This window comes from Lepisma saccharinum, chromosome 1 (genome assembly GCF_977018435.1).
Source record: "Lepisma saccharinum chromosome 1, izLepSacc3.1, whole genome shotgun sequence".
NCBI classification, from domain to species: Eukaryota; Metazoa; Arthropoda; class Insecta; order Zygentoma; family Lepismatidae; genus Lepisma; species Lepisma saccharinum.
The window spans coordinates 85969624-85989421 of NC_139229.1; the positions used below are offsets into that span (position 1 = coordinate 85969624).

At 37.3% G+C, this 19798-nt stretch overlaps 1 protein-coding gene across 1 annotated transcript in view; it reads right to left on the minus strand.

The window, feature by feature from the left end:
- Tnks (tankyrase) overlaps positions 1-19460 on the minus strand; it is a 36651-nt gene extending 17191 nt beyond the window's left edge. The window contains exons 1-13 of the mRNA XM_083134253.1: positions 19252-19460; positions 17585-17809; positions 15787-16090; positions 12411-12664; positions 8656-8777; positions 8229-8430; positions 6490-6630; positions 6121-6250; positions 5057-5155; positions 4553-4718; positions 2999-3218; positions 2327-2559; positions 234-568 (exon numbers count right to left, since the gene is read on the minus strand). Coding sequence (XP_082990379.1) covers positions 234-568; positions 2327-2559; positions 2999-3218; positions 4553-4718; positions 5057-5155; positions 6121-6250; positions 6490-6630; positions 8229-8430; positions 8656-8777; positions 12411-12664; positions 15787-16090; positions 17585-17809; positions 19252-19444 — 2624 coding nt within the window. The 5' untranslated portion in view covers positions 19445-19460. The remainder of the gene's footprint in view (positions 1-233; positions 569-2326; positions 2560-2998; positions 3219-4552; positions 4719-5056; positions 5156-6120; positions 6251-6489; positions 6631-8228; positions 8431-8655; positions 8778-12410; positions 12665-15786; positions 16091-17584; positions 17810-19251) is intronic.
- Positions 19461-19798: the final 338 nt, after the last annotated feature.

The following is a 19798-nucleotide window of genomic DNA, read 5'->3' on the forward strand; positions in this document are numbered from 1 at the left end:
CCTGGGGTATCTAACTCCCACAGTATTTCTTTCCAGATTATAAGTCATACGTGTACCAAGTTTGGTTGAAATTGCTGCAGGCGTTCGAGAGTTATGCCGGAACAAACATACACATCCATTTTTATATATATATATATATAAAAGATAAGTAACCTAAGAAGAAACAGAAACACCACTAGCACTATGGAAACAACTGTTTTGTTAAAAGATACTACATGCAATTAACTAATTACCTGCTCAAAAATCCAGCAACACTCGTAATGTTTCCTATATCATTTGAACCATTCTCCGGCTTTCCTGGGTCAACACAGCCATCGACGGGCATTGGAGACAATCGACCAGGAATTCCCAAGTTCATCGGAGCTCCAGAAGGCATAATTACAGTTTCTGTAAGAGCTGGTGGCGGAGATATAGGAGAAACAACGGAAGGTGGCCGAGGGGCAGTCGGCACGCCTTGTTGCGAAGCCATTGCATCTTGAAGAAGGCATCTAACGTCTTCTGCTGAAGCAAGGTCAACAGGCGACTGCCCTTCCTGGTTCTTTAGAAATGGATCGGCCCCGTGAGCAAGCTGAAATGAAATAAAAGATTCAAACCATTGTTCCTTTCCTCAAATTCTCTTGCTTTCACGTCAGTTTTCTGCCTCTAGGTCAATTGCAACAATGATGATGAATGTTCCTGAATTGTTGTTATGTTGTTGGTGTGATCAACAGTCAATCACTAAATGTGCTTGGTTACCAAGGCACCTTTTCTTTACATTTGGTTGGCTGGTAAATTAACTAACAACTTATTTGTACCACTACATTAACTGAAAGTTACACGGATAGCCTGGTATGAAATTCTAACTCATACTGATGAAATACAAATATAAAATATGTCAAAACTTGTAACCGATATTGAATCAGATATTAAATAGCAAAATATTACCAGAACCTGAGTGGTTCAGTCACCTCCTTAACTAATGTAATAAACCAGGTGACTGCTAGGTTTACCATAGGATAAAGTACAGATTATTTATAACAATGTCTGATCAGTAAATTTATTGATCAACTGCGACACAAATCAATACTCTATCAATTAAGGTATAACTTATATACCTACATACATAGATAAGAGTATTGTCTGGGGCTGAGTTGATACCAATGTTTTGGAAAGTACTGGTTTGATTTTATTTATTGATATACCGACTGACACTTTTCCAGTTTTTTGGTCTTTCACGAAATCTAATTATCCTTGAAGTTATGCAATATGTCAAGTTTAAATTATTTTGCACCAATATTGTGTGAAAAACTGTATTTTGTGATCACATAACAGGTATCTTAATTTATGATGCAGTAAATGTGGTTTTAGTATTTCATACATGAAGTTTGGTGCTTCTGTGTCGTGAAGTTTAATGTTTTCTGATTAATTTTGAAGGCTCACTGCCTCCATTAACTAAGGATGCTGTGCCTGGGATGGAGATGGTAGTATGTCACTGTGTGGTTTGTGTTCCTTGGGTGGGAGGATGGCATTTTTTCTTCTTGTGGTGTGGCATTTTTTGAAGAACAGGGTGCCACATTGGGTGTGCTTGTAAACAACATCACACCAAGCAAAACAACCAAGCAGACAACCCAATATGCCAGTCACCACCCTGCAACGCTGTCGAACGATGGAAACCAAAACAGCTGCTAGAGGAAAGCACAGCAGATGACGTAAACCAAGAAACATGCACCATTGCCACTAGACAGGAGAAATATCTCCACCTGAGAACAAACAAAGCAGTGATGCACTACCATCTACATCCCAGATGCAGCATTCTAGTTAATGAAGGCAATGAGCCTTCGAAATTAATCAAAAAATATCCAAATTCATGGCATGGAAACACCAAACTTCATGTATGAAATAGGTATTTTGATGAAACTCTCGAATATTTTGAAACAAAAACAGTAGTAAATTGATATTTATCAATGGAATAGAATACTCACCCATTAATATTTATCAATATTTTGAACAACTTTCAATTGTTACAATTATCAAGCATCAGTATCTGTGGGAATCTGCAGGAGTATTGGCATCTGTTCAACATGGTATTAGTTCAGCCCTAGTATTTGTTAATTTGTCATATTTTTGCATTACTTACAGATACAAAATTACAAAACTGTACATTAAATTACAGTATTTTTACAAACTGTATTATTAAAATTATCATCATAAACAATGCAGCCAGAAATATACTTTGCAGAGGAAAGTTGCAAGCAGTTCCTCTTCACACATCCTTGTGCAATGAACCCTAAGATGAGATGAATTTCAAGTAAGCAAAATCAAAATGAACCGAATGAAATTTACTCACCAATAAGGCACATAACTGTGTGCGCCCTTTCTGTGCAGCTTCATGTAGAGGTGTGAATCCCCACTTGTCAGTTGCATTGACAACAGTGTTGAACTTAATCAGCAAGGCAGCGATGTCCAAGTGTCCATACGAAGACGCATTGTGCAATGGAATGAGCCCACCTTTGTCCTGGGCATTCACATCTGCTCCATGCTCCAGCAAGTATTCTGCCACCTCAAGATTATTATAGCCAGCTGGAGAGAAATAGTGCATATTAATAAGGCATGTATTTCTATGATTTTTTTAAAGATACAAATAAAGTAGTGATACAGTGATTGTAACCTGCACACAGTGTACAATGGCAAGACATCTGGTGGTAGAATCATCATAGCAGCCAGCCATTTCACAGAACATCCTTTATCATTTCCTTGCCCCACTAACCTGCATGCCTTTTTCCTGACAACCCTGAAATGGGGTCCAAAGCTTGGAATTGAGGTTTGAATTTTGTGTGTGCTGTGTTCATTAACATACTTGCTCCAAGGTTAATTCAGATATCAATAGTAAGGTTTAAACCAATTATAATATACTGGAACCACAATTAAACATTCTTCAGGAATCAGGTTTAAAAACTTAAAATACAAGAAAATGCAAACTCTGGGATTATTATTCATAAATTAACACAGAGCGACTCACCAGCTAGGTGTAATGGTGTTGAATTTCTCCCCTGAGCATCTCGGCAATTGATATTTTCAGAGCTAACCAGTCTTTGTACACGAGCAAGATTGCCCTTCTTAGCAGCATCCAGAAGTGCAGAATTTCCTCTCAGGAGGTCAGCCACATCCTGGTCCCCATCCCTCACCAAGTCCAAGGGAGTAGCACCATCTCGGTTCTTCTTGCATGCATCGGCACCATGCTACATTAAGTAGATAAATAATTGTATGTAGAATTAACTGGAAACTAAGTTCACTCATTGCCAGGGACATGCATGCATGCTTCATGTTTTAGAGGAACACACAATGTGACTTGATGTGCTGTAATGTTCATATCCTGTTACTGCGCTGTCCCCGGTGGCAGAGTGGTTAGCACATAGCGCTACAACACCAGGGGTCCCAGGTTCGAATCCCAGCCTGGGCATGGATATTTGTGAGTGTCCATTCATCAATTTTATCATATCATCAATCATCCCCCATCTTCGCAAGTTAGCCAAAGGTAGCACAAAAAGCGAAGTAAAATAAAGCAAATCAATCCTGTTGCTACAAAGGTGGGAAGTTTATTTTCTTGTCACAATCTGGCACAAAATGGTACGATTAATGCAAAATGTGTAAGAAATTCTTAAACATAAAATTTGCATTGCACAATTTGTTGTTCCGTATTTCCACATTACAAATTTAATTCGTTCTCTGATTAATTTACAAGGACCACTGCTTTCATTAACAAAGGTTACAGCATCTGTGATAAGAGATCGTAATGCATCATTGCTTTGTATATTTCCAGGTGGCAGAAGTGATGTACTATCTCCATACCAGATGCCATAACAACGAGGGTCTAGCGTCTGAACCCATGGCCAGTATAATTCTCTGTTGGGTCGCCCATATATGTTTGTGATTGTTGCTTCATCCATTTCATCTTATCACAATTCATCCTCTTCTTCGCAATTAGCCAAAGGTGAATTAAATATATTAAATCAATGAATCAATGTGAAAATACAGGACAGCACCTGTAAAATACTAAAACCACATTTACTGTGCCCACCATGAATGAAATTTCCTGACGCCAGATTTTCATGTTGTCCTGTACACTAATCACATGAATATGTCTACTAACAAATTTTAATTTTCGTTGATTACGTTGAAGTTTACAAATCAAAACTGAGATTTTATTCAGTATAACAACACTGAAATGTCATTTGTATACCGAATTTGAATCCAAGTTTCATTATTTTTGTAGTGAAATTTTGATTTCTTACTTAGCACAAATATACCATAGATTTAATAAAAAACTGAAAATTCTGGATCCGGATCCGAAAGTACCGGATCCGGATCTGGCCATCCCTAATCCGAACCACTGTGCCATGTGTTGCCACCAGGTATCGAACCTGGGACCCCTTGATTACAAGGCGACGACGCTACCACTGTGCCATCGGGGAGGACCAGATAAAAAAAATAATAATAATAAAAAAAGTCCTTATGCTCCACCATAACCATAACCATATCTGAAACTACTTTACAGAAATAAATATATACCTACCTTAAGTAAAAGCCTGACTATTTCGTATTTTCCTTTGGCTGCAGCCTCGTGTAGGGGAGTGAATTTCCAAAGGTCAGCCACATTCACACTAGCACCATGTTTTACTAGAAGTTCAGTCACTTCATAGTGGCCATATGAGCAAGCATTATGCAAAGGAACCAGACCACTGGAAAAAAATGCATTATATATATGTATGTTGGAATTGGACATTCATATCTGAGAGAACAATATCAAAATAACATACTTGTTGAAGCAGATTATTTATAACAATATTGGATCTACAAAATTAAACACTTTTTTTCCGTAAAATTATCTACAGCTTTATCTGGCAACAATGATACAGTAGTGATTAATCTGTCTCATTCCTGCTACTACATACTCATTCAACAGCTTCATTCTATGTATTCAATAACATAAAAGAAGTACTAACTTTGTAACAAATAGAAGCCATTTATACACTGATATTATCTCGTGCCTTTACTGAACAGTTACTTTGAAACTTACCCTTTATCTTTGGCATGTACGTCGGCACCGTGGGCCAGAAGAAATTCAACAACAGCTACTCTATTGTAACCAGCTGCAAAGTGAAGTGGAGTAGAATGTCTGCAAAAAGGACACAAATCAAATGTGTTAATACAAATTTCCATTTCAAACAGATTAAATAATAAAAATTGGCATTCTGTCAATACTCTTATCAAATTCCAAAATCTGGTTTCCCCGTGGGGGGTAGATTTATAGGCGATCGCGGATTAACAGTTCAGTAGGGGGCCTTTTGGCCTTTTAGATATCAGATTACAACCCCCAAAAGTAAGTGTGTTTTTGTCAGAAAGGAAAGACGTTAACATTTGAAGAGAAAAGAATGGATATGCACCAAGTATAGGGAAATTTTACAAAGACATGTTCGTTTCTTGCATTTTTCATGATTTGGGGGACTGAATATAACAGTCTAGATTTGCCACCAGCTACAAATACAGGTTGGGAAGAGGGGAGGGTCACAGAATGTCCAGGCAAAAGTTAGTTCATAGTGGTTCTTGAAGTGAAACAAGGCAATAAAACAGTTTTGGTTCTTTAGAATGACAAGTTAGTAGCATGCTATCTTTGTCAATATATAGCTATTTCCTCTTTATTTTCTCTTAAATTAGTGTTTCTTGGAGTCAAATATTTGCCATGCAATTTTTACTCTCATATTAAACACTAGTGGTGCGTACCACTCGGCTACACTGTTGCCATACACTGTACACTGTACTTTTAGCTGGAGATCTCCAACAGTAGTTAGGACATATCTTTAAATCAAATAGCTGCTCTCAGTTACCCTACTTTTCATAAAATGAACTTTAAACAAACTTGAATAAACTTTGTTAATCACAACAGAGAAGATGAATGGCAAACATACAAAATAAACAAGAAGCACAATAACATGTTCATTCTTTATCCAATGTTAGAACATAGAAACGTTTCATTGAATTGGAAAAGAGCGAAGAAAAACTACCTCTTATACTGCACAAGGCAATGTTCATAAAATGCACATTGTTAAAATCATGGAAACTACTAGAAAATATCTTGCTTACCTTCCATCCAAATCCCGACAGTTGACTATCTGTGGATGAGAAGTTAGAATTCTTTTCACCTGGTCAAGGTCACCTGCTTTTGCAGCTTCTAGAAGTTGACATTCAATGTCTACACTACCTGACGGTGGATCTGTAGAAAAAAAAAAGAAGCAGGAATTAAAATTAAAGAACACCTTGAATTAAATAGAAAACAAACAAGATGTTCCACCAATACATTAAGACTATTTTCTCTTTTTGAAATGAAATTTTTAATATTGTAAAGAAATAATGATAATTTTACAATTTCTCTTCTTTTTTGTACTAAATTTTGAAAAATGCTCAAAAGAAATGCAAATCCATCTATGCAAATATGAACATAATTAACTTTACCTTGGAGTATTTTGAGAACATTTTCTGTAGCAATCTGTGCTGCAGTGTAACCCTGAAGGGAGACAATACTAGGATCGATGTTGTATGTAAGTAAAATGCGGCAAGCCTGAAGGTTATCTTCCCTTGCACAGCGATGAAGAGCTGAAAATCAAAACAATACAATGAACTATTTGTTATTAAACATTTTTATTTAAAGTAATAATATAGTAGACCACTTTGTTAGCTGTAAACTCAAATTCATGTTCATAATGATCATGTAACCACTGTTATTTGAGCGTAATACTTTAAAAGTCATTCTTATTCTTCTAGAGACATACACTCTAGTTCCTCAGAACTTTTTCAAGCTTGTACAACAAACCACTTTAAGTATAACATTTCCTCCTGCTGAAAATTCACTGATGTTACAGGTAGCTATCCAAGAATACTTATGCCATGGAATCAATTATTTCTAAGATGAAATCAGAACAAATCTGCACTGATGTATCAGTACTAGCTGTCATCAGAAAGTAATGGTTGAAATTTGATCACAGACAGCACTTGATACTTTTCTGCAGTCAATATACTTCAGATAGCATCAAAAAGATGAAATTTCAAGATTTCTGTATCAAAATTTTTGTGGCAAAAGTGGATTTTATGATTGAATAGCAGTTATCACAATATTATGATTATCTCGGGTATGAATCTGACAATAATTTTTATGAAAAAAAATATGTATATTACAAAGTCAAAATATGGGTACCGTGTATCATCAAAAATCAGAAACCCCATTGGTTTGAAGTGGTACCAACACGGCCTTACTTATACAGGGTGACCACTCTATGACCATCATAAAATTCAAGTATAATTCCTGATTTTCAAAGTGAACTTTCCAAAAATTCAAGGGTACAAGCAGATGTTTTCTCTATTTCCACATGTTAACTGTATAAGAATTTCAAACTCAAATTTACCTAATCAACTTCAAGATATCCTATCTTGCAATAATCTTCCGTCTGTCAGATAGATTGTTCTGCTAAGGACACTACCAAAGTAAATGGCTTGAGATAATTCTGTTATATTTTCCACACAGCTTTCTTTCCATTGCCCGATAGAAAATAAAAAATAAACTATGAAAAACTTGCCTCAGACATTTATAAATATGTATAAATTCATCGGGATTTGGATTAATGAAAGTTGCAATTTTTCATGTCTACGGAGAAAAATTCACGCATAATTCCCAGAATTCCCAGTGAGTAGCCACCTTGTTATACTACACATAATTGGTACTCTACATGTATCAACCAATATAGGCATATCAATGTATTGGTAAAATTGCCATCCAATAATTCTAATACACAGGTTGTCATATAGTCTAAAACCACCAGTTTTTCATGTACTATGGTTTTTTGTTGACTGATTGATTTCAGTTATTTAGCATCGCCTTTCTGCCACCTTTGGCTATTTGCGACAAGTGTACATATGATGAAATTGATGAAGCAACACTCACAAACAACTCTAGTGCTGCTAACCACCCTGCCATAGAGGACGGCACTTCGGTTTTTCTAACTTTAATGTCATATTATGTACTTTCTTTTTTGAAGGCAAAACTCACGGTCTCAACTGTTTACATGTGAAGGTGAATGGTCCATTCAGATTATTTTGTTACATGTGTAATTTTATTCTAAATTATTAGAATATTTGTTATTCATGGATTGTCAAAACTTGTGATGAAGTACAAAGGTGTTAGCCATTGGAGTTCTTACCGGTTTGTCCCAAGCCGTCGAGAGCATTGACTTTAGCACCATGCCTGAGGAGAGCATCCATTACGTCGTAATGGGAATTGTCCGCTGCTACATGAAGTGGGGTTAGGAATTCCTTGTTCTTTTCATTCAGGTGGGCACCTTTCCGTATCAGGGTTTCCATCACTTGCTTTCTCTTAGGGTACGGAGATGCCACTGCACAGTGCTGGAAAATAACACAAAAAACATGGCCCTTAGAAACACACTGCAGTAATCCATTCAGACTGCAATCTTCAGCCACATAAGAATGTTAAAAATACATTTTTATAGTTATGCTCTTACTTTCATAGGAATAATAATAATGATTAAAAAAAAATGTTCTGAGTATTTAATTCCTAATTAGGAAGCAGAAACAAAAGAAGTCAAAACAATTTACAACACTAACACTTACCAAAGGAGTATCACCCGTATACGGATGTTTAAAATTCACTATGTCTTGTGATAAGTATTTCTTCACCTTGGCTGGGTCTGCTTGTCGAACGGCTTCCAACAAGCAGTGGCCTTTAAACTCGTCTGTGAAGAAAAAAAATTGTAAAAAAATAGGGAAGAAACTCAGTTGTATTGAAATAAAAACATTCAATGCCATAATCCAGAGTACAAAGCTGAACATGCAATACGTCAGAAGTTGCATTACTACAGACCCACGATATGCTTCATGGAAAAATCCTGAATACAGATAAAATCCATTTTATACGAGGATATCAACACAGAAAGATCAGAAATTAACAACTGAGAAGCACGGCCACAACAAATATTAACTGCTCTTCAGCTGCTTGGTGCACGCCATTCTGAAAGCCTGCTTGGATAGATGGATGCCTGGAGGGTCTTTTAATGAACTGTACCTGGTACAATACATATACAGAAGTGATATTTGTTCTAGGGATGGCCTTGAAACTTTTGTGTAAAAGAAGTTGTTGGTACATGAGATGCATGAGATCCGTACATGAAGAAATGGCAAGATTTCATTAGTAAAAAGTTGTCCATTCATAAGAAATGTTAAATCTGAAAATTGACAGCGAAGAGAAAGATCTTGAATTTGTAGAGTGGATGGAATTTTGTGTTTGGTAAGGTTTGCAAGGGCTGGACATCCATGTTTGACTATTCTGAGAAAAAAATTTACTACTTTGTCTGTTCTCTTTATATTGCTATCACAGGCCATTGACCAAATACAGGAACCATATTCAAGGATAGGTACAACGCACATTGTAAAGTTGGTTTTGAGAGCAGGAACATGTGTGATAGATTTTAACAAATTACTAATGAGGATAATTGCGGTATTCTGTGGAAAGTGGTCCTACTCCTTGTAAATAACAAAATGAATCAATGTGGAAATTATTACTGATTTCAATTGCATTAAGGTTTAAATTATTTGTGAATAAATATAATTTGCATACAGTCAACTCTCCATTCTATGACCCCGGATATAATGACCCTTTTTCCCGGGTATTGTATAACGACCCTTTCAGCAGGTTCCCGTGAGTGAGCAACTCTTTGCCTTGTAGCCGACAACTTCCAGTAACCACTTTAATTCAAAACTTGTTCTTTGTTCCCTGTAACACTTCATAAAAAAGCGAAACTGTTAGAGATAATCAAAGCCACATAGGCCAACTAAAGATCGTCAACCCGCTTAATGCGTTGTCATTCAGGTTTCCACAAAAGTTTACTTAGATCTTACGTGCATCATAACTCCCGTTTCCCACTTCATATGTTTTCTTAACTGTGCCGATGTCATAATATTTGCCAAAAAAGTGTTCCATTGGCTGAGTGACTTCTCCCTCTTTTCCTGTCCCCAATTGGGGGGGGAGGGGTGATGCCAATTGTTTCAGCCACATTTTTCTTGCTTGTGTGTGCACACGTAGGCTGATTACAGGCGAGGGTGGAACTGGACCTCTCTTCCTTTCCTTTGAAGTCTAAAATGGGGCAACCAGTTCTGGACATTTTCTTGAAAACAAACAAAAACCATAGAACAAGTAAAGAAAAGTGACCCTCCCCCCCTTTCCCAGCTCATTCTCAGCCACTGGTGTGCACGGCAATGTGATAATTGCAGAATTCGGGTCCTATTTGTTTTTAATACTGTTGTCTGCATAGGAAATATTGTCTGTTGCATGGTAAAACATAAAGCAAGGGTCATTTCTTTCTTCTTTACACTGCTGATAAAAGTTCATTCTTCGACAGTTGCGTTATCTTTAAAATGTCAGGGATTTTTCTCGTCTGCCACCTGTTACTGGAACTTCCAGCCGGTCTCGTTGCTCTTACGCTGCAGCTCGCGCCAGTGATTCGTCTATATAGCATCTGCAAAGCTGTCGCTTCCCGATAAAAGCAATGACTGATCCAGCGTGAAGGAAAAAGTTATTGTTTTGAATCTCGCAAAGCTGTTTTGATTTGACGATAATGAAATTCGATCTCCAGAAGGAAAAACAAGGTAAAAAACTTCATGTTCTGCTGCATTTTCTGATAAGCAAAACTGTCATGTGAAAAAAAAAGTGCTCAATGTAGGAATGGACGCTGAGACAGATTAAAAAAGTCATTATTCAAGGGGAAAACTTTTGGAGGAGCGGATGTTTGACATTGAGAATACTCCTAAATCCAACATTAAATAGTCGATTAACATGCGAGTAAATAACGATCTCCCATTTGGTTATCTGAAAATACGCAGGTTTCATAAAGCTTGTTTTGAGTTCATTTTATGGGGAGTAAATATACAGTTTAAAGTGAAATCCAATTCCAAACCTGAATGATTATCGAGTGTGATGCTGTTTAATATGTCCTAGAATACGCATTGGGTGCAAACAGATCGCAAGTTGGGTGTTTCCTTTTTCAGGCTGGATTACAATGCAAGTCGAGGAGGAGTTTGGACTGCTCCCTGCAATGGGGGAGGGGGGATGAATATGAAGGTGGTCGAAACAAAGAAAATGTGACTTTTTTACGATGCATTTTACACAGTCGAACCAGAACGAAATTTACAGCCCCGTGTTCTTTTTTCTGGTGCCTAGAAAGGTTGTGTTGTGTCTCCCGACAGATCATATCTTACCAGTTAATCTTGTAACAGACAATGCTCTAGTAGATCTGTTAAAATGTAACATTCATTCTGCCTGATTATCTCCCGACATTTGCTGGCACCAGTTTGAGTTTCTCTTGCAATAAACGAGAGATTATTTTCCTTTCCGTAGGTCTCAGTGCAAACGGGTTTCTCATGAACTAGAATTGTAAGAATTTTGTGGAAGAGTAACGACTGTGCACAATTAGAAGAAAATAACATTATTTTAAATCCTTTTTTGTGAAAACGTTTTCATGTTCTATTTTCCTTCTCACATTCTGAGCATAACTAAAAGGATAAATGGTGTTACAGTCTCCTAGCAATCTTTGTGTCTGTTTGAGCTCCGTTTAAGCTGAAAATTGGTGCAAATTCCAATAACGACCCCTTCGAAATAACGACACTTTTCCTGGGAACTGTGAAAGGTCGTTGTATCGAGAGTTGACTGTATTTCACCAACAAAGCTATTAGCATCTGTAGCCTATATGCTTCACAGACAATGAAGACAAATTTTGCTACACTTTTAAGCGTCACACACATAACAAATTTTTGTTAATGCTTTCCATGCACTCAGGCTATGTCATCATACTAGAGTTTTTTTTTTTTTAAATTTGTTAGCAGACACCACAAAGTACTTCATTTCTATGAAAACAGTTCATTACGAATATTTTAATCCAATTTAAAGTCTATAGCCTGATGAATTATGTGTGAATGTCACACACGTAAGGCTGGAATGACGCTATACATCTTCCAATATATCAAATTATATGTTTGTAGCTTTATTCAGTTCTGCAATATTGAAGGTTAAACATAATATATTGACAGATTAATAGCCAATCAGACAATTATCCTTTTTGTCACCTTAGGTTTGCGAGATTTCTGCCCAGCAAATTTTATGTTTCTATCTTTAGCAATTCTGATAAATCAATTGAGTTTCACTGTTGCTACTTTCTCCTATTATCTGGCAACACTGTGGTATGATGTCATCTTTGTTTATCTGGGGAACATGTCGCCAGAGCAATATAAAAAAAAATGTGTTGTAAGTGTATGTATATGTAACTTTATCATAATTTATGGGCAATGTGATACGAAAAGTAAAGGTTGTTACTTACAGGCAAGTCTCTCTTGTAATTCACGTGTGGGTGCCACGTCTATCGCAGACTTGGAATGGCAATTCAAGAGGGTGGGGTCGGCTCCTTCGCTGAGGAGTAGAGAACAGACTTCGACTCGAGACTTGGAAGCTGCTTCGTGCAACGGGGTGAACTGCCACAGATCCATCGCATTCACGTTTGCTCCATGCTTTATCAGCATCTCAGTCACTTCGAAGTGGCCGTAGGAACATGCGTTGTGGAGAGGAACCAGTCCACTGGAAAGAGAATAACATCAATGTTAATGTCACGAAATATAGCTATTCCAAAAACTTTAGTAATGTAACAACATTGGACTTTCAACTGAGGGACATCTAGTTTATATATCTCATTGGACATTATCCATTGTGTACTTCTTTAACCTCTATTTATTCTAACACTACGTTTCGAGAGAGTACCTTTCTTCTCATCTTCAGAGGTACACATTTCTTGCTGCCAAATATGGGGAGTGCTAATATAGAACCATTGTCACTAACATTCAGAGATTATTAAAATTCAAAGTTCCCACTTATATTACAATGGTATTGTGCGAAAAATTGAATTTTGTGATTACATAACATGTATTCTAATATTTTGATGTAATTCTTCAATATTTTAACGTAAACTCTTTGTAAATTTTATTTGCATGGAATACTTACACACTAAATATGAACCCTAGCTTACCCGTGCTGTACAAGAAATAAACTTACCACATTTTTTATTACTAAAATTCATCGCGCTACGATGCCAGGAGTCCAGGGTTCGAATCCTGGCCTGGGCATGGATGTTTGTGAGCATCCATTCATCAATTTCATCATATCATCACTCATCTTCGCAAATTAGCCAAAAGTGTACAAGAAGCGAAGTAAAATAAATCAAATCAATCATTACTAAAATTCATGAAACAATTTTGTTATTGAATCACTGCTTCCTTTGTTGCTTATGTAGCTGCAATTACATAATAATTATAATAATTTCACAAAAAAACTAGAACCAACTATTGCATGTGTATCACACGTGTATTTTTATCCTTCACTAAAAAAAAATCATCATCAATGTTTTCTTTGTTTATGTACGTGCAGTTGTATAGTACTTACAATAATTACCAAATTACTGTCATTACCAACCAATTGTACCCTGTCACTGGCATGAGTGTCATGTCGGAACACACATCCCAAGAGAGGACTGATAGGTCCAGCACTTGAATTTTGCCTCCTATGTACGATACCTTTATTATCTTATGAACAAGGGTAATACAGAAACATCAAGACATCCTAGGGAACAATATAATTTATTCATGACGGATATGGTAAACACAGTATAGAATTACTTCCGAGAAATTTTGAAATTTCATATTTCCACATTGCACAATTTATTGGTTAAATCCTATTAATTTTGAAGACTCTTGGTCTTCATTCACTAAGGATAAGGCATCTGGGGCAGAAATGGTACCGCGGGGAACGGGAACTGCACCACACCGAGCAGCACGACCCAGAAGACAGGCCAGGCCCAACCCAACCACCACCTGACAACAGGAAGCACAGCAGACGATGCAAGCCAGGATACACAACGCCTGCACCACCCAAACGGGAGAAAGTGCAACTACCACTGCTCAGGAACAAACAGCAGTGATGGGGTACCATCTCCGCTCCAGACGCCGTACCCTTAGTGAATGAAGACAGAGGGTCTTCGAAATTAATAGGATATAACCATTAAATTGTGCAACACGGAAATACGATATTTCAAAATTTCACACAAGTAATGTAATTTACTTCCAATTGAAAAATCGAACAACAAGAGGTGGTGAGTCCAGCATCAGGAGCCCCCCCCCCCTTTTTGGGGTATTTTGAACAACTTATTTTTGCAATTTTAAAGCAGTAGTGGCAATTGGTATACGCAGGGGTAGACAAGAACCATGGTGACTGAAATTTCAAATTCATTTCTTAAATTTTATTTTTTTAATATTTCAAGTTTGCTTATGATAATTTAAATTTCTTTTTTTAATAACGAGTGGAGTATGTTTTCTGTATTATGTGTATCATTAAATCAGGATAATAAACATGACGTTATACATTTTGGCATTGTTGCTAGCCAAATTTTAAAATCTGCAACGATTTGGTAGAGTTAGAATATATTGCATAGTTATTCATGGTGCGCTGGTCGAGCCTTCTTTGCGAAGGTCACTTCGGTGCAAGAATTAATTACTTTTAAACCAATCTTGTATTAGTTAGTAAATTAGATGTTTTAAGATCAAAACGAGTAGCTTTATCTTAGCTGTATCTATGGCCATCTTAACCCATATTTGGGAGAAAAATAAAAGTCTCCCGAAGCAGGGAGCTGAATTATTTTTAGTTTTTTCTACGCCTACGTGTGAGTACTGATTCAAAATGGTTTTGACTCAGTCTTAATCTAAAACACTTAACGGAGATGTCACCCAGATGCCGATCAAAAACAAAAGTGTTTTGTTTAACATGTGAGTAAAATACCTGCTGGACAGAAAGCCACAGTTAACCCTTAAAGGACAGCTTGTGACACCAGTATCAAAAGCAGCTTTTTCTTGTAGTATGTTACTTTTTTAACATACTGTAACTTGGATAATGATAGGAGATACATGTTTGAGTTCTGCCTGAGTCTAGAACTATGTAATTAACAATTAGTAAATACAAAATAAAATATGAAATACAGGGTGTCCGGGCTAGAGGTATACAAACATATATTTTAGAATCTGTAAAGTTTACTAACTTTCTTTTCCGAGTTTTGTACAAAGTAACTCAGAAAGTTTTTATGTACGCTGGTACACCTCAAAATTTGTAGTTCAACAGATATCCAAACGATACTCAAGCTTGTGCCAAGTGTTGACCAGCATTTGATGAGTTATTAGCACAACCGCTTCAACAATACAGTCTCAAATCACCCAAATTATGAACTTTCCTCTTGTACAAAACATCTTCAATGATTTCAACCCAGTCAACCATAACACACACTGCACTTTACGCTGTGGAATCCACATCATGACTGCCAAGGTTAGCAGCCCATCTTATTTAGAGCTGTTCTCATGCCGTTTCTGCGCATGTGTGGCTCAACAGCACTATTAATCGTACTGACTACTGAAATCTTGGATCGATGGTCTATCGACTGAGCACCATTACGAGACAATATAAGGAGTAGTTTTCGTATTATCAGCAGTTATTTTTGTATAACTCTAGCCGGACACACTGTATAAAATTTCATTTAGAAGCATGCAGAATTTAAAATGTCCTGCCGAAAACACGCTTGGCGTTAGTGCAAATACCTGGAAAATCAGCCTCAGCATCTAAGGGTTAACGAAGTTCTACAATTAGTACAAATGTGAAACATTTACCCTTTATCCTTGGCATGGACATCAGCACCATGCTGGAGAAGTAACTGAACAACTCGACTGCGATTGTAACCTGCGGCTAGGTGAAGAGGAGTGCTCCTTCTGCCGTCACTAGCGTGGCAATTCACGTTCAGAGGGTTTAGTAGAGTCAGAAGGCGTTCCTCGTTCCCCGACCTGGCAGCCTCCAGCAGCTCCTCCTTCCTGTAGTCCCCCGTGAGGACAGGGCGTGTCGCTGGATCAGCCAGATCTAAAGCAGTCTTGCCTTCTGTGTTGTGGATGTTGGCATCAGCACCGTGTTGCAGGAGAGCTGGAAGTAGAAGCCACATGTAAAATCAACTGGAAATTTTATGCAGAAAAACACAGAACAATCATGAAATTAAACTAACCCCACAATGGAACAGCCCCTTGAGCTTCAGTGTTTGCCACACAACTCTTCAATGGATGACATGCAGTTAGCTCATCAGTGCATATTACCACATTTACAACCAGTAAACCAACTTTTTCCATATATTTCTAAACACTCAGCTTTAATGTATGGGTTAATTGCTCATATGTAAACCATTAAAACAAGCTTCTAAACCCATAATTTATGTATTAAAGAACTTAAAAGACTGATGCATGCCACTGATCGTTCTCCGTTGCTTTCTTCTGACGATGGAGTTTCTCCCAGATTGCACACGGAGATGGCAAGGGAGCCAAATTGAATGGCTATTTAAAAAACACGCAGCCTGCGGGGTGTGTTCCACCACTGCAAACAGTGTTCACCGGAGAAAACTGTTGGTTCCTTTCTGCTTCGCAGAGGCAGTGTTGCTACATGAAGGGAACAAATGTGAACTTGTTGAGGTAAACCAGGTCAAATTTTCAGATTGCGCAACTGTCATTAAGTCCCAGGGCCACTGTTATCTGGCATTATTGCACAGAGTTCATACCAAGTAGCTTCTTAATGATACTTCTGAACTGAACACAAAGTCATCACAAATGGTATCAGAGAAGCATACGACTACAACAAAAAACATTTGGTCCAGCTTATGGATGCTTTTCACAAGAGAAGAAAGAGAACATGGAAAGCATTTGTGAGATAAAGGTCTATTAAACTATTATTGAAGCTTTGAGAATGTGATTCATGGAGATTCAGCAGCATTTGAAAGACAACAAGACACATAAAGATATGTTAAGGAACATATTGCACTTGTAAATTCTACCTACTGAAAACTTCTTCTCAGCTTCATGTGTGGTAGTAGAAAGGAAATTTGAAAAACTAAGACAGTCAAAACTTAACAGGGTTGACCAATTAATGAAAACACTCAGCAATAAGAAATTGCCATGTTATAAGTACCTTTTGCTATTCTTTAGTGCATTAAAAAATATAATTTGCAATTTATTAACATAAATCCACATCACACCAAAACTGCTTCTAATTACCAGGAATTAAGTTCATTTAATAACCAACCTCAGGGAGTTGAGCTTAACCAACATTGAGCCCCACTCCATTAAAGGTTGAGTTCAGGTATTTCAAATAGGCTTAGTAACTGAATAATTTACCCCTGGACCAGAAAATAATAATAATGAATGATTATTGCTGTCCAACTGAAAAGAAACAAGTCTATATGCATGTTTTTTCCACCATGTTAAAAAATATTGAGATTGTGTACTTATCAAAAGTTGCAACTTAATGAGTTGGGATGAATCTTAAAGGTTTGGAGTAGTTGCATTTAGAACCCACATAATTGATATATTATTACGCAACCTGTTTTGGTATCAATGTAAGGTTAATGTAGCAAAAGAACATCTGATTACTTACTTATGCAAACGTCCACTTTCCCTTTCACAGCTGCTTCATGCAAGGGAGTGTAATTCCAGTTGTCGCGAGTGTTGGGGTTCGCACCAGCTTGAAGCAAGAGACGAACTACATCAGCATGCCCAAATGAGCAAGCATTGTGAAGTGGGTGCAGTCCACCATCATCTCTAGCTTGAATCGATGCACCGGCCGAGAGAAGAAACTCCACTACCTCCTTGCGACCATACCCTAGAAAAATTAACAGTAATAATTAGAACATAATTTCTGCTTCCTTAAATAAGAGGCACAGTTTCCTTCACAGAGCACAGAGAGAGGCTACACTCTACTTTACGTCCTTATTGCCTTTTGGTGGTAATCGATGGGAGTTAACAACACTGCAGGCTCGTCTTTGTGTCCGCGTTGTGAATGCGTGTGCTTTGCTCATTTGCATACTGCGTGGTGATTGCTTCTTTGCGTTCGCAGTGCGTTGTGCGTGTGTATGGTGCAAGAAAAAGAACAGGTTCCAAAAACTTGTAGATAGTATAAAATACGTTTATCCCCAGTAATAAGTTAGTGCATCGTTTAAAACCGTGCTTGCAGATAGCCGGGTAAGTACCTTTTTCTATTTACACTTTGCACGGGTAGCCCCACAAACCATTCACGTTAGCTCCAAAAACCATGCACCTGTAGCCCCACGAACCATTCACGGGGACGAGGTATGCCTACGAGGTTAGGTTAGGCCTAGGCCTAGGCCTGGTAGGTTAGGTTCCATTAGCACTCATTTCACCCATAAAAATGTGCTTCATCATCGAAAAATTTCCTCAGTACGTTCAATTACGCATATCCGGACAACATCGGTGTTTATCGACTTCCTCCTCCAAGTAATTTTTCCTCGCTTTGGGATTTATGTTGTTGAATTCCTTATACAATAAGCTTTCCAATGATATATGACACGTGCGAGAGCACTTATCATTCATTCTCCATAAGGAATACCCAGGAATCTAAACACACTTGTTAACTGTCCTTTTAATAGTTATTGTCTAGCTTTATAAGTGACATAAAGAGTATGTACTTGACACACAAGAAATACATACTTTAGAATACATTGGAGGCATGCTTTCTCAGTATTAAAACACATTTCAACAGAATTGAATCATACTTGTCAAAAACTTTATTAAAAGTTAAAAAATAGGCCTATATTGATTATTGAAATGCATTTATCTTGAACATGCCTTTGTTTCCATTCATTGCGCATAAAAGTGAACCGTTTATAGAATATCATGGCACTAATTACAATGAAGTGGAACGAACTTCGTAACCGTATTACTTCTCGATTTTGCAATATCATACCGACGTGAAATTACGCAAGTCCAGCTACATATATGCACAAACATATAAACAGGAATTTCAATAAAAATGAAGTCCCGAAGTCACGTATAAGTTGCGCTTTACATTTTATTCTACACATAATAGAAATTAATATTTATTATAGTAACATTGTAGTTTTTGCAATTACAAATATTTGTAACAGGCAAAAAAATTACAAGCACCTTTATTATACTGGTTACGAATAAAACAAATAAGCAACATAACATTTTAGCCCCTGTATTATTATATCAATTTACGTGTTTTGTTGTGTAAGCCATTGTTGTGTCTATCAAGAACCAAAACATTAGCGTGTACAAACTTACCAGCTGCAAAGTGCAGTGGAGTTGATTTTCTTCCTGCGGTGTCTCTTGCATTAACTGTTTGGGGTGTGATTAATTTTTTAATCCGTGCTATGTCTCCTGTTTTACAGGCTTCGAAAAGCTCTCTGAGAGGATCAATTGCTGAAGTAGGAAGTGGTTCTAAAGATGAAGACAACAGCGACCTCCTACTCGCCATCTTCTGATGCCTACCATTTTCTCTCGTACTGCAACGAGAAATCGGGAGATCTTTGTGTACTAACCTCACTGTCATTAATGAGCAATTGAACATATACAGCAAGACGTGACGGGCGTATTATTTTTGAACGTTGATTCATTTGTTGATTTTGTTTCTTGTATGTCGATTTTCTTCTCATTTTGGCTAATCGCGACGATTGGGATAAATAGTGAGGAGATGGAATGGATGGATGGACCCCTTCCCCCTGTAATTCTGTCAGATGGGTAGTTATAAAATTAATAACATTTCAACATGTCTTTTTTCTGGCCTTCTTTTTAAAGCAAATTTTTCCCAGGGGAGATTGGCTGCAGCTCC